Raw genomic sequence first — 19,695 nt, forward strand, 5'->3', positions numbered from 1 at the left:
TCTCTGGTAAGAAGAGTGGCGGGGGCGTATGCCTCATGACTAACGGGACATGGTGTGATGAAGGAAACATACAGGAACTCAAATCCTTCTGTTCACCTGATTTAGAATTCCTCACAATCAAATGTAGACCGCATTATCTTCCAAGAGAATTCTCTTCGATTATAATCACAGCCGTATATATCCCCCCCCAAGCAGACACATCGATGGCTCTGAACGAACTTTATTTAACTCTTTGCAAACTGGAAAACATTTATCCGGAGGCTGCATTCATTGTAGCTGGGGATTTTAACAAAGCCAATCTGAAAACAAGACTCCCTAAATTTTATCAGCATATCGATTGCGCAACCAGGGGTGGTAAAACCTTGGATCATTGTTACTCTAACTTCCGCGACGCATATAAGGCCCTGCCCCGCCCCCTTTCGGAAAAGCTGACCACGACTCCATTTTGCTGATCCCTGCCTACAGGCAGAAATTAAAACAAGAGGCTCCCACGCTGAGGTCTGTCCAACGCTGGTCAGACCAAGCTGACTCTACACTCCAAGACTGCTTCCATCACGTGGACTGGGACATGTTTCGTATTGCGCCAGATGGGAATATTGACGAATACGCTGATTCGGTGTGCGAGTTCATTAGAACGTGCGTCGAAGATGTCGTTCCCATAGCAAAGATAAAAACATTCCCTAACCAGAAACCGTGGATTGATGGCAGCATTCGCGTGAAACTGAAAGCGCGAACCACTGCTTTTAATCAGGGCAAGGTGTCTGGCAACATGACTGAATACAAACAGTGCAGCTATTCCCTCCGTAAGGCTATTAAACAAGCTAAGCGTCAGTACAGAGACAAAGTGGAATCTCAATTCAATGGCTCAGACACAAGAGGCATGTGGCAGGGTCTACAGTCAATCACGGACTACAAGATGAAATCCAGCCCAGTCACGGACCAGGATGTCTTGCTCCCAGGCAGACTAAATAACTTTTTTGCCCGCTTTGAGGACAATACAGTGCCACTGACACGGCCTGCAACGGAAACATGCGGTCTCTCCTTCACTGCAGCCGAGGTGAGTAAGACATTTAAACGTGTTAACCCTCGCAAGGCTGCAGGCCCAGACGGCATCCCCAGCCGCGCCCTCAGAGCATGCGCAGACCAGCTGGCCGGTGTGTTTACGGACATATTCAATCAATCCCTATACCAGTCTGCTGTTCCCACATGCTTCAAGAGGGCCACCATTGTTCCTGTTCCCAAGAAAGCTAAGGTAACTGAGCTAAACGACTACCGCCCCGTAGCACTCACTTCCGTCATCATGAAGTGCTTTGAGAGACTAGTCAAGGACCATATCACCTCCACCCTACCTGACACCCTAGACCCACTCCAATTTGCTTACCGCCCAAATAGGTCCACAGACGATGCAATCTCAACCACACTGCACACTGCCCTAACCCACCTGGACAAGAGGAATACCTATGTGAGAATGCTGTTCATCGACTACAGCTCGGCATTCAACACCATAGTACCCTCCAAGCTCGTCATCAAGCTCGAGACCCTGGGTCTCGACCCCGCCCTGTGCAACTGGGTACTGGACTTCCTGACGGGCCGCCCCCAGGTGGTGAGGGTAGGCAACAACATCTCCTCCCCGCTGATCCTCAACACGGGGCCCCACAAGGGTGCGTTCTGAGCCCTCTCCTGTACTCCCTGTTCACCCACGACTGCGTGGCCACGCACGCCTCCAACTCAATCATCAAGTTTGCGGACGACACAACAGTGGTAGGCTTGATTACCAACAACGACGAGACGGCCTACAGGGAGGAGGTGAGGGCCCTCGGAGTGTGGTGTCAGGAAAATAACCTCACACTCAACGTCAACAAAACTAAGGAGATGATTGTGGACTTCAGGAAACAGCAGAGGGAACACCCCCTATCCACATCGATGGAACAGTAGTGGAGAGGGTAGCTAGTTTTAAGTTCCTCGGCATACACATCACAGACAAACTGAATTGGTCCACTCACACTGACAGCGTCGTGAAGAAGGCGCAGCAGCGCCTATTCAACCTCAGGAGGCTGAAGAAATTCGGCTTGTCACCAAAAGCACTCACAAACTTCTACAGATGCACAATCGAGAGCATCCTGGCGGGCTGTATCACCGCCTGGTACGGCAACTGCTCCGCCCTCAACCGTAAGGCTCTCCAGAGGGTAGTGAGGACTGCACAACGCATCACCGGGGGCAAACTACCTGCCCTCCAGGACACCTACACCACCCGTTGTTACAGGAAGGCCATAAAGATCATCAAGGACATCAACCACCCGAACCACTGCCTGTTCACCCCGCTATCATCCAGAAGGCGAGGTCAGTACAGGTGCATCAAAGCTGGGACCGAGAGACTGAAAAACAGCTTCTATCTCAAGGCCATCAGACTGTTAAACAGCCACCACTAACACTGAGTGGCTGCTGCCAACACACTGTCATTGACACTGACCCAACTCCAGCCATTTTAATAATGGGAATTGATGGGAAATTATGTAAATATATCACTAGCCACTTTAAACAATGCTACCTTATATAATGTTACTTACCCTACATTATTCATCTCATATGCATATGTATATACTGTACTCTACATCATCGACTGCATCCTTATGTAACACATGTATCACTAGCCACTTTAACTATGCCACTTTGTTTACTTTGTCTACACACTCATCTCATATGTATATACTGTACTCGATACCATCTACTGTATGCTGCTCTGTACCATCACTCATTCATATATCCTTATGTACATGTTCCTTATCCCCTTACACTGTGTATAAGACAGTAGTTTTGGAATTGTTAGTTAGATTACTTGTTGGTTATCACTGCATTGTCGGAACTAGAAGCACAAGCATTTCGCTACACTCGCATTAACATCTGCTAACCATGTGTATGTGACAAATAAAATTTGATTTGATTTGATTTGATATCTGCAAGGTCCCTCAGTCGAGCAGTGAATTTCAAAACACAGATTCAACCACAAAGACCATCAACATTTTCCAATGCCTCGCAAAGAAGGGCACCTATTGGTAGATGGGTAAAAAAAACAAGAAAAAAACAGACATTGAACATACCTTTGAGCATGGTGAAGTTGAGCATGGTGAAGTTGAGCATGGTGAAGTTATTAACTACACTTTGGATGGTGTATCAATACACCCACAGTCACTACAAAGAAACAGGCGTCCTTCCTTACTCAGAAACACCTCAGGGATTTCTACATGAGGACAATGATGACTTTAAACATTTTATAGTTTAATGGCTGTTTAACGGGAGAAAACTGAGGATGGATCAACAGCATTGTAGTTACTCCACAATACTTAAGTCAGGAAAACCTTGTTCAGTCTGGGAGATGAATTCACCTTTCGGCAGGAAAACACAAGGTCAAATCTACACTGGAGTTGCTTACCAAGATGACATGGATTGTTCCTGAGTGGCAGACTTACAGTTCTCCTTAAGAATCTATGGCAAGACCTGACAATGGCTGTCTTGCCATGATCAACAACCAATTTGACAGAGCTTGAAGAATTGTCTAAAGAATAAATTGGCAAATTTTGTACAATCCAGGTGTGGAAGGCTCTTAGAGACGCAGAAAGACTCACCGCTGTAATCGAAGACAAAAGGTGATTCTAACAGGTATTCATAGGGGTGTGAATACTTATGTAAATTAGGTATTTCTGTATTACATTTTCAATACATTTGCAAAAATGTCCAAAAACATATTTTCATGATTGGATAGTGTGTAGATGGACGAGAGAAAAAAAAAATATTGAATCCATTTTTGAATTCAGGCTGTAAAACAACAAAATGTGCAATCAGTCAAGGGGTATGAATACTCTCTGAAGACACTGTAGCTATGACACGTTCCTATACAATTTTCTGATTTCACAGACTGACCACTTAGAAGTGAAGCCAAGGGGTACATTTGTTCTACAATCACTGAGAGAACGTAGGCGTTTCATGATTTTTTTATTACTGGGGGTGGATTAACTCTTTAAAAACAAACAGCAAATCACCAGATAGACATACCTGAGGTGTATCAAGTAGCAGAGAATCTTCTTCCTCTCTGTGGGTGTTGCCCTGGGCTCTGTAGGCCCCTCCCCCTTTCCACCTGGCCCCGCCTCCTCCACGGGAACCAGGAAGATGCGGTGACGCAGGAAGGTCATGTGATTGACGGGCATGTCCCCAAAATTATAGCTCACGAGGAACATCTTCACCACAGTTTTATTGGGGTTGAATAAGGTCTGGAGGGAGAGAGAGAACAGTTTTATTGGGGTTGAATAAGGTCTGGAGGGAGAGAGAGAACAGTTTTATTGGGGTTGAATAAGGTCTGGAGGGAGAGAGAGAACAGTTTTATTGGGGTTGAATAAGGTCTGATGGAGAGAGAGAACAGTTTTATTGGGGTTGAATAAGGTCTGGAGGGAGGGAGAGAGAGAACAGTTTTATTGGGGTTGAATAAGGTCTGGAGGGAGAGAGAGAACAGTTTTATTGGGGTTGAATAAGGTCTGGAGGGAGAGAGAGAACAGTTTTATTGGGGTTGAATAAGGTCTGGAGGGAGAGAGAGAACAGTTTTATTGGGGTTGAATAAGGTCTGGAGGGAGAGAGAGAACAGTTTTATTGGGGTTGAATAAGGTCTGGAGGGAGAGAGAGAACAGTTTTATTGGGGTTGAATAAGGTCTGATGGAGAGAGAGAACAGTTTTATTGGGGTTGAATAAGGTCTGGAGGGAGAGAGAGAACAGTTTTATTGGGGTTGAATAAGGTCTGGAGGGAGAGAGAACAGTTTTATTGGGGTTGAATAAGGTCTGGAGGGAGAGAGAGAACAGTTTTATTGGGGTTGAATAAGGTCTGGAGGGAGAGAGAGAACAGTTTTATTGGGGTTGAATAAGGTCTGATGGAGAGAGAGAACAGTTTTATTGGGGTTGAATAAGGTCTGGAGGGAGAGAGAGAACAGTTTTATTGGGGTTGAATAAGGTCTGGAGGGAGAGAGAGAACAGTTTTATTGGGGTTGAATAAGGTCTGGAGGGAGAGAGAGAACAGTTTTATTGGGGTTGAATAAGGTCTGGAGGGAGAGAGAGAACAGTTTTATTGGGGTTGAATAAGGTCTGGAGGGAGAGAGAGAACAGTTTTATTGGGGTTGAATAAGGTCTGGAGGGAGAGAGAGAACAGTTTTATTGGGGTTGAATAAGGTCTGGAGGTCTGGAGGAGAGAGAACAGTTTTATTGGGGTTGAATAAGGTCTGGAGGGAGAGAGAGAACAGTTTTATTGGGGTTGAATAAGGTCTGGAGGGAGAGAGAGAACAGTTTTATTGGGGTTGAATAAGGTCTGGAGGGAGAGAGAGAACAGTTTTATTGGGGTTGAGTAAGATCTGAGGGAGAGAGAGAACAGTTTTATTGGGGTTGAATAAGGTCTGGAGGGAGAGAGAGAACAGTTTTATTGGGGTTGAATAAGGTCTGGAGGGAGAGAGAGAACAGTTTTATTGGGGTTGAGTAAGGTCTGGAGGGAGAGAGAGAACAGTTTTATTGGGGTTGAGTAAGATCTGAGGGAGAGAGAGAACAGTTTTATTGGGGTTGAATAAGGTCTGGAGGGAGAGAGAGAACAGTTTTATTGGGGTTGAGTAAGATCTCGTTCCGGTTCCGGTTGGAGCGAGTGGTCGCATCTGCACTTCGCTCCCGCGGGTAGTATAACTTTTTCATTATATTTCATTATAGCACAACGGTTTGATTTGTCTAATCCTAGCAATTTCTTCTCAGCTAGCTACATAGCCGTCTTTGTATCAAAGATAATTGCGTAATTATCGTATTTCGCCGTCCTAACATAGTCTTCACTAGCCAGCTAGCTAACGTCCACTGATTAGCTGCACTGGAGAAACTATTACACTCAACTGAACGACTTGATTAGTGTAGTGTTAGCTAGCTACATAGCTGTCTTTGCTGTCTTCGTATCATCGTATCCAAGATAATTGTGTTGTTTAGGTTTAGAGTGTGTAGTCTTCGAGTGATTATCTTAATTTACCGAGGTTAGCTAGCCAGCTATTTGTCGTCCTTAACGTAGGTGACTCTGCTAGCTAGCCAACAGCTAGCCGACGTCTACCGAATAGACTCACAACCCGGTCGCATTCACAGGTAGTATCACATTTTCACTTCATTTCATTACAGTACAACGGTTTGATTTGTTTGATCGTAGCTAGCTACATAGCTAGCTACATAGCCGTCTTTGTATCAAAGATAATTGTGTAGTCTAGAGCGATTTTCTAGGTTCGCTAGCCAGCTATTGTCGTTCTTTTAACGCAACGCAACGTAACGTAAACACTGCTAGCTAGCCAGCTAGCCCCCGAATAGCAACGCTGCAGAAACTATTTCACTCAACGGAACGACTTGATTAGTGTAGTGTCAACAACGCACCCACTGCCAGCTGGCCTACTTCAGCAGCACTGTATCATTTTAATCATTTTAGTCAATAAGATTCTTGCTACGTAGCTTAACTTTCTGAACATTCGAGACGTGTAGTCCACTTGTCATTCCAATCTCCTTTGCATTAGCGTAGCCTCTTCTGTAGCCTGTCAACTATGTGTCTGTTTATCCCTGTTCTCTCCTCTCTGCACAGACCATACAAACGCTCCACACCGCGTGGCCGCGCTGCCACCCTACTCTGGTGGTCCCAGCGCGCACGACCCACGTGGAGTTCCAGGTCTCGTAGCCTCGGTAGCCTCTGGAACTGCCAATCTGCGGTCAACAAGGCAGAGTTCATCTCAGCCTATGCCTCCCTCCAGTCCCTCGACTTCTTGGCACTGACGGAAACATGGATCACCACAGACAACACTGCTACTCCAACTGCTCTCTCTTCGTCCGCCCACGTGTTCTCGCACACCCGAGAGCGTCTGGTCAGCGGGGTGGTGGCACCGGGATCCTCATCTCTCCCAAGTGGTCATTCTCTCTTTCTCCCCTTACCCATCTGTCTATCGCCTCCTTTGAATTCCATGCTGTCACAGTTACTAGCCCTTTCAAGCTTAACATCCTTATCATTTATCGCCCTCCAGGTTCCCTCAGAGAGTTCATCAATGAGCTTGATGCCTTGATAAGCTCCTTTCCTGAGGACGGCTCACCTCTCACAGTTCTGGTCGACTTTAACCTCCCCACGTCTACCTTTGACTCTTTCCTCTCTGCCTCCTTCTTTCCACTCCTCTCCTCTTTTGACCTCACCCTCTCACCTTCCCCCCCTACTCACAAGGCAGGCAATACGCTCGACCTCATCTTTACTAGATGCTGTTCTTCCACTAACCTCATTGCAACTCCCCTCCAAGTCTCCGACCACTGCCTTGTATCCTTTTCCCTCTCGCTCTCATCCAACACCTCCCACACTGCCCCTACTCGGATGGTATCGCGCCGTCCCAACCTTCGCTCTCTCTCCCCCGCTACTCTCTCCTCTTCCATCCTATCATCTCTTCCCTCCGCTCAAACCTTCTCCCACCTATCTCCTGATTCTGCCTCCTCAACCCTCCTCTCCTCCCTCTCTGCATCCCTTGACTCTCTATGTCCCCTATCCTCCAGGCCGGCTCGGTCCTCCCCTCCCGCTCCGTGGCTCGATGACTCATTGCGAGCTCACAGAACAGGGCTCCGGGCAGCCGAGCGGAAATGGAGGAAAACTCGCCTCCCTGCGGACCTGGCATCCTTTCACTCCCTCCTCTCTACATTTTCCTCCTCTGTCTCTGCTGCTAAAGCCACTTTCTACCACGCTAAATTCCAAGCATCTGCCTCTAACCCTAGGAAGCTCTTTGCCACCTTCTCCTCCCTCCTGAATCCTCCCCCCCCCCCCCCTCCTCCCTCTCTGCAGATGACTTCGTCAACCATTTTGAAAAGAAGGTCAACGACATCCGATCCTCGTTTGCTAAGTCAAACGACACCGCTGGTTCTGCTCACACTGCCCTACCCTGTGCTCTGACCTCTTTCTCCCCTCTCTCTCCAGATGAAATCTCGCGTCTTGTGACGGCCGGCCGCCCAACAACCTGCCCGCTTGACCCTATCCCCTCCTCTCTTCTCCAGACCATTTCCGGAGACCTTCTCCCTTACCTCACCTCGCTCATCAACTCATCCCTGACCGCTGGCTACGTCCCTTCCGTCTTCAAGAGAGCGAGAGTTGCACCCCTTCTGAAAAAACCTACACTCGATCCCTCCGATGTCAACAATTACAGACCAGTATCCCTTCTTTCTTTTCTCTCCAAAACTCTTGAACGTGCCGTCCTTGGCCAGCTCTCCCGCTATCTCTCTCTGAATGACCTTCTTGATCCAAATCAGTCAGGTTTCAAGACTAGTCATTCAACTGAGACTGCTCTCCTCTGTATCACGGAGGCGCTCCGCACTGCTAAAGCTAACTCTCTCTCCTCTGCTCTCATCCTTCTAGATCTATCGGCTGCCTTCGATACTGTGAACCATCAGATCCTCCTCTCCACCCTCTCCGAGTTGGGCATCTCCGGCGCGGCCCACGCTTGGATTGCGTCCTACCTGACAGGTCGCTACTACCAGGTGGCGTGGCGAGAATCTGTCTCCTCACCACGCGCTCTCACCACTGGTGTCCCCCAGGGCTCTGTTCTTGGCCCTCTCCTATTCTCGCTATACACCAAGTCACTTGGCTCTGTCATAACCTCACATGGTCTCTCTTATCATTGCTATGCAGACGACACACAATTAATCTTCTCCTTTCCCCCTTCTGATGACCAGGTGGCGAATCGCATCTCTGCATGTCTGGCAGACATATCAGTGTGGATGACGGATCACCACCTCAAGCTGAACCTCGGCAAGACGGAGCTGCTCTTCCTCCCGGGGAAGGACTGCCCGTTCCATGATCTCGCCATCACGGTTGACAACTCCATTGTGTCCTCCTCCCAGAGCGCCAAGAACCTTGGCGTGATCCTGGACAACACCCTGTCGTTCTCAACCAACATCAAGGCGGTGGCCCATTCCTGTAGGTTCATGCTCTACAACATCCGCAGAGTACGACCCTGCCTCACACAGGAAGCGGCGCAGGTCCTAATCCAGGCACTTGTCATCTCCCGTCTGGATTACTGCAACTCGCTGTTGGCTGGGCTCCCTGCCTGTGCCATTAAACCCCTTCAACTCATCCAGAACGCCGCAGCCCGTCTGGTGTTCAACCTTCCCAAGTTCTCTCACGTCACCCCGCTCCTCCGTTCTCTCCACTGGCTTCCAGTTGAAGCTCGCATCCGCTACAAGACCATGGTGCTTGCCTACGGAGCTGTGAGGGGAACGGCACCTCAGTACCTCCAGGCTCTGATCAGGCCCTACACCCAAACAAGGGCACTGCGTTCATCCACCTCTGGCCTGCTCGCCTCCCTACCACTGAGGAAGTACAGCTCCCGCTCAGCCCAGTCAAAACTGTTCGCTGCCCTGGCCCCCCAATGGTGGAACAAACTCCCTCACGACGCCAGGACAGCGGAGTCAATCACCACCTTCCGGAGACACCTGAAACCCCACCTCTTTAAGGAATACCTAGGATAGGATAAGTAATCCCTCTCACCCCCCCCCCCCCCTTAAGTTTTAGATGCACTATTGTAAAGTGACTGTTCCACTGGATGTCATAAGGTGAATGCACCAATTTGTAAGTCGCTCTGGATAAGAGCGTCTGCTAAATGACTTAAATGTAAATGTAATCTGGAAGGAGAGAGAGAACAGTTTTATTGGGGTTGAGTAAGATCTGAGGGAGAAAGAACAGTTTTATTGGGGTTGAGTAAGATCTGAGGGAGAAAGAGGACCATGAGACTCACCACTTGGATGGTCCCTGCTTTGGGTACGCTGTATCCCTTCTTTCCAAGAGGCTCCAAGGAGATCACTCCCTACAACAGAGAGATGAAATGATTTGACATCATGTCACACACACACACACACACACACACACACACACACACACACACACACACACACACACACACACACACACACACACACACACACACACACACAAACCAGGAAGGGTGAGGGTGCGCTGTGCTCTGAGATGTCGTAGTAGGTGACGTGTACAGGCAGAGTGGCGTGTTGAGGGCAGTAGGATCCGCTGGCACCGATCTCTGCTGTGAAGCCCTCGATACGACCCGACGGAGAGAAACGACCCTTCAAGATCGACTCCTGGAGAAGAAACCACGAGAGGGAACAGTGAGGAGGATCAACACACAGATACTTCAAAAACAACAAGAGGGAACAAAGTAAGATCCAAGATTCAACAACTGAAACATAAACTGAACAAGTTCCACAGACATGTGACTAACAGAAAAGTAATAATGTGTCCCTGAACAAAGGGGGGGGGGGGGGGTCAAATCAAAAGTAACAGTCAGTATCTGGTGTGGCCACCAGCTGCATTACGTTCTGCAGTGCATCTCCTCCTCATGGACTGCACCAGATTTGCCAGTTCTTGCTGTGAGATGTTACCCCACTCTTCCGCCAAGGGCACCTGCAAATTCCCTGACATTTCTGGCCCTAGCCCTCACCCTCCGATCCAACAGGTCCCAGACGTGCTCAATGGGATTGAGATCCGGGCTCTTCGCTGGCCATGGCAGAACACTGACATTCCTGTCTTGCAGGAAATCACACACAGAACGAGCAGTATGGCTGGTGGCATTGTCATGCTGGAGGGTCATGTCAGGACGAGCCTGCCGGAAGGGTACCATGAGGGAGGAGGATGTCTTCCCTGTAACGCACAGCGTTGAGATTGCCTGCAATGACAACAAGCTCAGTTCGATGATGCTGTGACACACCGCCTCAGACCATGACGGACCCTCCACCTCCAAATCGATCCCTCTCCAGAGTACAGGCCTCGGTGTAACGCTCATTCCTTCGACGATAAACATGAATCCAACCATCACCCCTGGTGAGACAAAACCGTGACTCGTCAGTGAAGAGCACTTTTTTTTGACAGTCCTGTCTGGTCCAGCGACAGTGGGTTTGTGCCCATAGGCGATGTTGTTGCCTCATTCCAGCCTCTCTCAGCCTATTACGGACAGTGATGGAGGGATTGTGGTTCCTGGTGTAACTCAGGCAGTTGTTGTTGCCATCCTGTACCTGTCCCACAGGTGTGATGTTTGGATGTACCGATCCTGTGCAGGTGTTGTTACACTTGGTCTACCACTGCGAGGACGATCAGCTGTCCGTCCCGTCTCCCTGTAGTGCTGTCTTGGGTGTCTCACAGTACGGAGATTGGAATTTATTGCCCTGGCCACATCTGCAGTCCTCATGCCTCCTTGCAGCATGTCTAAGGCATGTTCACACAGATGAGCAGGGACACGGGCATCTTTCTTTAGGTGTTTTTCAGAGTCAGTAGAAAGGCGTGTGTGTCCTAAGTTTTCATAACTGACCTTAATTGCCTACAGTCTGTAAGCTGTTAGTGTCTTAACGTCCGTTCCACAGATGCATGTTCATTAATTGTTTATGGTTCCTTGAACAAGCATGGGAAACAGTGTAAAAAAGCCCTTTAGAATGAAGATCTGTGATCTGATTTTTATGAATTATCTTTGAAAGACAGGGTCCTGAAAAAGGGACGTTTCTTTTTTTGCTGAGTTTATGTAGGAGCGTATTCAAAGTATGGATAAGAAACCACTAGAGGAAAGAGTGAAGAAGATCAAGTACAAAGCACTGCTACTTCTATGACCAGGAGGAATTTAGAAAATATCTCTAAATATTTGGTAGAAAGTTCTGACAAAATACCTTTATACTTTACGAAACATTTTCACACAGATGGTATATGTCTTAATTGTGAACCGTCTCTTCAGGTAAGAATGTACTGTAATATGTAGTCTGTTTCCTGGATATACATTTCAGGTGTCCACAAGCATAGTAAAACAAGTATGTTATACCTCAAAGTTGCCCAGCAGTGACCGGCTGATTGAGGAAGAGGGCCAGCCTGACCGAGCAGAACGACACAAGGTGTCTGTGCGCCGTCCACTACGCAGCTGTCGACTGCACACACACACGTAAACATACACATGTAAAAACACACACACACACGTAAACATACACATGTAAACACACACAGATAAAACAACAATGGATAGTTTAGCCATGGTTACAGTCACAACAATGGATAGTTTAGCCATGGTTACAGTCACAACAATGGATAGTTTAGCCATGGTTACAGTCACAACAATGGATAGTTTAGCCATGGTTACAGTCACAACAATGGATAGTTTAGCCATGGTTACAGTCACAACAATGGATAGTTTAGCCATGGTTACAGTCACATAAGTCACAATCAAATATGATGTTTTTAAATGATGAGTAGTAAGTAAAGGAATCAACTAAAGCTGGAAAGTAAACAGACCTTTTCAGCCTCCTGCTGGTTCTGCTGACTTCTGATACACTCTGAAGGAGGACAAGAACGAGAGTGAGAGAGAGAACCAGAGAGAGACAGACAGACAGACAGACAGACAGACAGACAGAGAGAGAGAGAACCAGAGAGAGAGACGGACAGAACCAGAGAGAGAGAGACGGACAGAACCAGAGAGAGAGAGAGACGGACAGAACCAGAGAGAGAGAGAGAGACGGACAGAACCAGAGAGAGAGAGAGAGACGGACAGAACCAGAGAGAGAGAGAGAGACGGACAGAACCAGAGAGAGAGAGAGACGGACAGAACCAGAGAGAGAGAGAGACGGACAGAACCAGAGAGAGAGAGAGACGACAGACAGAACCAGAGAGAGAGAGAGACGGACAGAACCAGAGAGAGAGAGAGAGAGACGGACAGAACCAGAGAGAGAGAGAGAGACGGACAGAACCAGAGAGAGAGAGAGAGAGACACGGACAGAACCAGAGAGAGAGAGACGGACAGAACCAGAGAGAGAGAGACGGACAGAACCAGAGAGAGAGAGAGACGGACAGAACCAGAGAGAGAGAGAGACGGACAGAACCAGAGAGAGAGAGAGACGGACAGAACCAGAGAGAGAGAGAGAGACGGACAGAACCAGAGAGAGAGAGAGACGGACAGAACCAGAGAGAGAGAGAGACGGACAGAACCAGAGAGAGAGAGAGACGGACAGAACCAGAGAGAGAGAGAGACGGACAGAACCAGAGAGAGAGAGAGACGGACAGAACCAGAGAGAGAGAGACGGACAGAACCAGAGAGAGAGAGAGACGGACAGAACCAGAGAGAGAGAGACAGACAGAACCAGACAGAGAGAGAGACGGACAGAACCAGAGAGAGAGAGACGGACAGAACCAGAGAGAGAGAGACGGACAGAACCAGAGAGAGAGAGACGGACAGAACCAGAGAGAGAGAGACTGACAGAACCAGAGAGAGAGAGACTGACAGAACCAGAGAGAGAGAGACGGACAGAACCAGAGAGAGAGAGACGGACAGAACCAGAGAGAGAGACGGACAGAACCAGAGAGAGAGACGGACAGAACCAGAGAGAGAGAGAGACGGACAGAACCAGAGAGAGAGAGACGGACAGAACCAGAGAGAGAGACGGACAGAACCAGAGAGAGAGACGGACAGAACCAGAGAGAGAGACGGACAGAACAGAACCAGAGAGAGAGACGGACAGAACCAGAGAGAGAGAGACGGACAGAACCAGAGAGAGAGACGGACAGAACCAGAGAGAGAGAGACGGACAGAACCAGAGAGAGAGAGAGAGACGGACAGAACCAGAGAGAGAGAGAGAGACGGACAGAACCAGAGAGAGAGACGGACAGAACCAGAGAGAGAGAGACGGACAGAACCAGAGAGAGACGGACAGAACCAGAGAGAGAGAGACGGACAGAACCAGAGAGAGAGACGGACAGACAGAACCAGAGAGAGAGAGACGGACAGAACCAGAGAGAGAGAGACGGACAGAACCAGAGAGAGAGACGGACAGAACCAGAGAGAGAGACGGACAGAACCAGAGAGAGACGGACAGAACCAGAGAGAGACGGACAGAACCAGAGAGAGACGGACAGAACCAGAGAGAGACGGACAGAACCAGAGAGAGACGGACAGAACATAGAGCATCACTCACCAAAACAACATAAAGGAATGTAATGAAGGTACAGTGGGTGCCTGTGTGTGTGTGTGTACCAGTGTGTGTGTGTGTACCAGTGTGTGTGTGTGTACCAGTGTGTGCCTGTGTGTCTGTATGTGTGTGTACCAGTGTGTGTGTGTGTACCAGTGTGTGCCTGTGTACCAGTGTGTGCCTGTGTACCAGTGTGTGTGTGTGTACCAGTGTGTGCCTGTGTACCAGTGTGTGTGTGTGTACCAGTGTGTGTGTGTGTACCAGTGTGTGTGTGTACCAGTGTGTGTGTTTGTACCAGTGTGTGTACCAGTGTGTGTCTGTGTACCAGTGTGTGTGTGTGTACCAGTGTGTGCCTGTGTACCAGTGTATGTCTGTGTACCAGTGTGTGCCTGTGTACCAGTGTGTGTCTGTGTACCAGTGTGTGCCTGTGTACCAGTGTGTGTCTGTGTACCAGTGTGTGCCTGTGTACCAGTGTGTGTCTGTGTACCAATGTGTGTCTGTGTACCAGTGTGTGCCTGTGTACCAGTGTGTGTCTGTGTACCAGTGTGTGTCTGTGTACCAGTGTGTCTGTGTGTACCAGTGTGTGCCTGTGTACCAGTGTGTGTGTGTGTGTACCAGTGTGTGTGTGTCTGCCAGTGGGTGCCTGTGTACCAGTGTGTGTCTGTGTACCAGTGTGTGTCTGTGTACCAGTGTGTGTGTGTCTGCCAGTGGGTGCCTGTGTACCAGTGTGTGCCTGTGTACCAGTGTGTGTCTGTGTACCAGTGTGTGTGCATGCGTGTGTGTGCGTATGTATGTGTGTGTGTGTGTGTGTGTGTGTATGCGTGTAGTGTGTGTGTGTATGCGTGTGTGTGTGTGTGTGTGTGTGTGTGTATGTGTGTGTGTATGCGTGTGTGTGTGTGTGTATGTGTGTGTGTATGCGTGTGCGTGTGTGTGTGTGTGTGTGTATGCGTGTGTGTGTGTGTGTATGTGTGTGTGTATGCGTGTGCGTGTGTGTGCATGTGTGTGTGTATGCGTGTGTGTATGCGTGTGTGTGTGTGTGCGTGTGTGTGTGTATGCGTGTGTGTATGCGTGTGTGCGTGTGTGTGTGTATGCGTGTGTGTGTGTGTGTGTATGCGTGTGTGTGTGTGTGTGTGTATGCGTGTGTGTGTGTGTGTGTATGCGTGTATGCGTGTATGTGTGTGTGTGTGTGTGTGTGTGTGTGTGTGTGTGTGTGTGTGTGTGTGTGTGTGTGTGTGTGTGTGTGTATGCGTGTGTGTGTGTGTGTGTACCAGTGTGTGTTTGACCTGTGTGGTTTGGTAGGGGGGTTTCTACAGCAGCACAGGCAGGCAGAACACATAGCATAGGGAGAACAATACAGGCTCTCTCAATAGACATTCTGGAGCCACTCGACTGTCACATTACTGTCACATTAAAAAGGGAAGCTGCCTGCCACAATGGCACGCCTGACAGCACAAACTACGAACAGGGTATAGTCTTCTGTGTGTGCTAGTCTGTACTCCTCACCTTGGCATGGTCCCGGCCCTGTGCGTTAGGCAGCAGGTGGCTCCAGAAGGGGGCAGCCTTGGCATCGGTGCCCCTGCAGGAGGCCAGCCCTAAGCCAGGGGCCAGCAGGGCCAGACGGCTCCTCTTAGAGGTAGAGGGGCCCTCATCCTCCGAACACGACTCAGCTGTGTCGCTAGAGGATAGAAGTTTCTTCTTAGCAGGGCAGGGGACCGAGGGGACCCCACGGAACCCGCTGGTGCTGGGGTTCTTCTCCAGGGAGGCCAGCTCGTTGGTGGATGCTGTGGTACTGGGACGGGGCGGGGTGGATTCTAGTTCGGCCCCACACTCACTGCCCTCCCCGGGACCCTTGGGGTCTGTGGTGAGAAGGTAGTGGGGGGAGAGGGAGCCTGTAGGTCTGAGGGGAGGTCCAGGGGGATTGGGGGTTTCGAAGGCTCCGGGGGCCCAATAGGAACCCTCATCACTGCAGGAGTTGGGCTGACGCTGTCCCGATGAGGAGCCACTACTGCAGCCCGTCCCGGACCCTCCAGGATCAGAAGGAGGCTCTGTGCTGGGTAAGGGGCTGCGGGAGCCAGGGGAGCTGTGGGGAGACAGCGGAGCCCACGGGTCCGGGACGGGCCTGTCGTGGTTGTGCTGGGCGGGGCGTCTGGCGGGGGTGTGGCCGGGGGAGAGGGGTTCAGGTGGGGGTGATCTAGGTGACAGGTCCCCATCTGAGTCTCTGTGATCGACCATGACGCAGGAGAATACCTGCCCTACCCCTACCCCCATCCCAACCCCTACCCCAGGTCCTGGCCCACACAGAACCCCTTCTTCCAGGGTGTCACCATCTCTGTATGTGTCCCCAGCAAGGTGGGGCCATTTGTGGCTAAGCTTGGGCTCCTCCAGGCCCCTCTTGACCCCCTGCCTGGCTATCCGAGGGGCCTGTCCCGGCTGGGCCTCACTTGTCCTGGGGGGGTCGGAGGTTGAGAACCCTCCCAGCTGGGAGAAGATAGAGAGCTGGTAGACCTTCTGGAGACGCAGCTGCTCCTGACCAAAGTGCCTGGAAACCCCAACCATCACCCCAGGATCAGGGCCCTGTGAGGGGGCTGCAGGAGAAGACAGGTCCCCCTCGTGGGATGGAACCTCCACAGGAGCCAGATCCTCCTTGCTGCCGCGCGTCAGATCTACGTGAATGTGCCTCATGGCTGCTTGGGGTTCAGAGGTTAGAGGTCAGAGCCTTAAGAGTGTCTGAGAGATGTTGTGCAAGCAGCAGCAGGAAACAGGAAGTTCTATAAAGTGCAAGGAGGCTGATGTTCTACAGGCAGAGAGGTCCTATACTTCCTTCTGTGACATCATCAGCACACGGTAAACCAGGAAGTAGAGACGCATAGCACCTGAGAAGAGGAAAAGGTGTGACACACTCAGCAACAAGTTATCAATGATAAAACAGGACACGCCCTCTATCCCACTAATACAATGTGAATGTAAACCCGCTTCCTGTCTCACCTCTGTGCCCGATGATACCATGGTGATAGATAGGTAACCGTGGTAGGAGTCTGTGGGCACAGCTTTCTGATGTTGTGCCCGATGATACCCTCCTGACCCGTCAACATCTGGCACAACATCAGAAAGCTGTGCCCACAGACTCCTACCACGGTTACCTATCTATCACCATGGTTACGACATGTGCCAGCTAGCGCCAGTATCCCCACACAGCCACACGGGAAGGGGCGGGGCTTCAGGAGGAAGAGGAAGTGATGGAAGGTGTTGGATACAGGAACTACCTACCGCCTGGAGCACTGAGTTTTTTTATAAAGAACTGGAAACTGTGTCCAATATCTCCGCCCGTTGTCTGAGAGGTAATTTACTCAAGTGCGCATACGCCGATTCATGGACGGTCTATATCCGGGTTGCATCCGGTTTACACAGACTAACATCACATGCGCACTAGCACTCAGGGAGCCGTGCGAGCAGCGACCACTTCATCACGTCGTCCAAGAACATGACAATTATTTTAATAATTCAGTATTGCTTTGTGCACAAAAGGGATGACGAAAGTATCTAACTGGAAATGGGTGTTTCTGGACCTGGTGTCAGTTAAACTGCAGTACCTAAACAAACCTGTAGGGGCAGTCGAAACCTTCTTCCAGACCGGAATCCTGGCACTTCGGCCTGGAGAGAGAAAATAGAGAGAGAGAGAGACAGAGACATAGCGACAGAGACGGAGACAGAACAAAAGAGAGAGAGACAGACAGAACAAAAGAGAGAGAGACAGACAGAGTGAAAGAGAGAGAGTGACAGACAGACAGAGCGCGAGAGCGCGAGACAGACAGACAGACAGACAGACAGACAGACAGACAGACAGACAGACAGACAGACAGACAGACAGACAGACAGAGTGAAAGAGAGAGAGTGACAGACAGACAGAGCGCGAGAGCGCGAGACAGACAGACAGACAGACAGACAGACAGACAGACAGACAGACAGACAGACAGAGTGAAAGAGAGAGAGTGACAGACAGACAGCGAGAGCGCGAGACAGACAGACAGACAGACAGACAGACAGACAGACAGACAGACAGACAGACAGACAGACAGACAGACAGACAGACAGACAGACAGACAGACAGACAGACAGACAGACAGACAGACAGACAGACAGACAGACAGACAGACAGACAGACAGACAGACAGACAGACAGACAGACAGACAGACAGACAGACAGACAGACAGACAGAGAGAGAATATAAAATATAGATTCTCTACTAAGAGGTGTTGTCTGAAAGTAGCCTACTTTGATTGAGTGGCAAACTCACCAAGGGGGCGGGACGTCAGTGAGGCTGGAGGGTTCCGAGAGGAAGTATTGATGAACACAAACAGGAAGTGACTATCCTAAAGCACCTTCTGTGATTGGCCGACGGCCGGAGACACCCTCCCTCGTCACCTGGGTGCGGGGTGAGACTCAGCGACTGCATCATGACACGGTCATTCCACAGAGAATCCCTAGAGACACAAGAGAGAGAATTAGCTTAATCAATTAACTGATTTATCAGAGTCAGCCTATGGACAATTCTATCAAGACCTTGCAGTGAGGGAACCCCTCAGTAGATAATTCAGGCCATCAGGGAATTCCTGAGAATTAGATTTTTTTATTGCAGAGATTAATCAGTCAAATAAGCTGAACCTTTGGACCAGAACATGCTCCCATGAACAAGCTGCTTCCATGGCAACCTGCAGCCTTGACAACAGGCCCTTTGTGCTCCTCCACAGAGAGAGAAAGATACTGTTCCAAGAAAACATCCTATAACGAAACAAGATGGCCGCTGCAGAAGGTCAACGTGACATGGGCACCATAAATGTGAACAGAATATAAATGAAAAATCTTGCTGGGATTCCTACAAATGCAGAGAAATTATATTTATGATTGATTCAAAATACTACAGCCAACATCTCCTTTTGGCAGAGATGAAATTACCAGTAGATCAGTTTCAACTTCAGTAATGTTGCAACGAGCAACCAATGAACCCTCCAAGTACTGTCTTAAATGGAATATGGAACACGAGCAAGTTATCATGTGACTTGATGGGAGAAGAGCTGACGATGACAAGATATTTATGAACGGCTGACATATCATATATAAATAGAGAGAGAGAGGTAGAGAGAGAGAGAGGTAAAGAGAGAGAGAGAGGTAGAGAGAGGTAAAGAGAGCGAGAGAGAGAGAGGTAAAAGAGAGAGGTAAAAGAGAGAGAGAGAGAGAGAGGTAAAGAGAGAGAGAGAGAGGTAAAGAGAGAGAGAGAGAGAGAGAGAGAGAGAGAGAGGTAAAGAGAGAGAGAGAGAGGTAAAGAGAGAGAGAGAGGTAAAGAGAGAGAGAGAGGTAAAGAGAGAGAGAGAGGTAGAGAGAGAGAGAGAGGTAAAAAGAGAGAGACGTAAAGAGAGAGAGAGACGTAAAGAGAGAAAGAGAGGTAAAGAGAGAGAGAGAGGTAAAGAGAGAGAAGAGGTAAAAGAGAGAGAGAGGTAAAGAGAGAGAGAGAGAGGTAAAGAGAGAGAGAGAGAGGTAAAGAGAGAGAGAGAGAGGTGTAAAAGAGAGAGAGGTGTAAAGAGAGAGAGAGAGAGAGAGAGAGAGAGAGAGAGAGAGAGAGGTAAAGAGAGAGAGAGAGGTAAAGAGAGAGAGAGGAAGAGTAAAGAGAGAGAGAGAGGTAGAGAGAGAGA

At 49.4% G+C, this 19,695-nt stretch overlaps 1 protein-coding gene across 3 annotated transcripts in view; it reads right to left on the reverse strand.

The window, feature by feature from the left end:
* The window catches only part of LOC124034684 (protein FAM214B-like), a 52,706-nt gene that overhangs the window by 3,193 nt on the left and 29,818 nt on the right, over positions 1-19,695 (reverse strand). The window contains exons 2-9 of one of the 3 annotated variants that reach the window (XM_046348160.1): positions 18,303-18,489; positions 17,608-17,658; positions 15,511-16,880; positions 12,341-12,381; positions 11,877-11,979; positions 9,997-10,155; positions 9,798-9,866; positions 4,051-4,265 (exon numbers count right to left, since the gene is read on the reverse strand). In XM_046348160.1, coding sequence (XP_046204116.1) covers positions 4,051-4,265; positions 9,798-9,866; positions 9,997-10,155; positions 11,877-11,979; positions 12,341-12,381; positions 15,511-16,689 — 1,766 coding nt within the window. In that variant the 5' untranslated portion in view covers positions 16,690-16,880; positions 17,608-17,658; positions 18,303-18,489. Of the gene's footprint in view, positions 1-4,050; positions 4,266-9,797; positions 9,867-9,996; positions 10,156-11,876; positions 11,980-12,340; positions 12,382-15,510; positions 16,881-17,597; positions 17,659-18,302; positions 18,490-19,695 lie in introns of all 3 variants that reach the window. The other 2 variants (XM_046348161.1, XM_046348162.1) reach the window with 2 other exon arrangements.

Source organism: Oncorhynchus gorbuscha, linkage group LG04 (genome assembly GCF_021184085.1).
Source record: "Oncorhynchus gorbuscha isolate QuinsamMale2020 ecotype Even-year linkage group LG04, OgorEven_v1.0, whole genome shotgun sequence".
In the NCBI taxonomy this organism is placed as follows: Eukaryota; Metazoa; Chordata; class Actinopteri; order Salmoniformes; family Salmonidae; genus Oncorhynchus; species Oncorhynchus gorbuscha.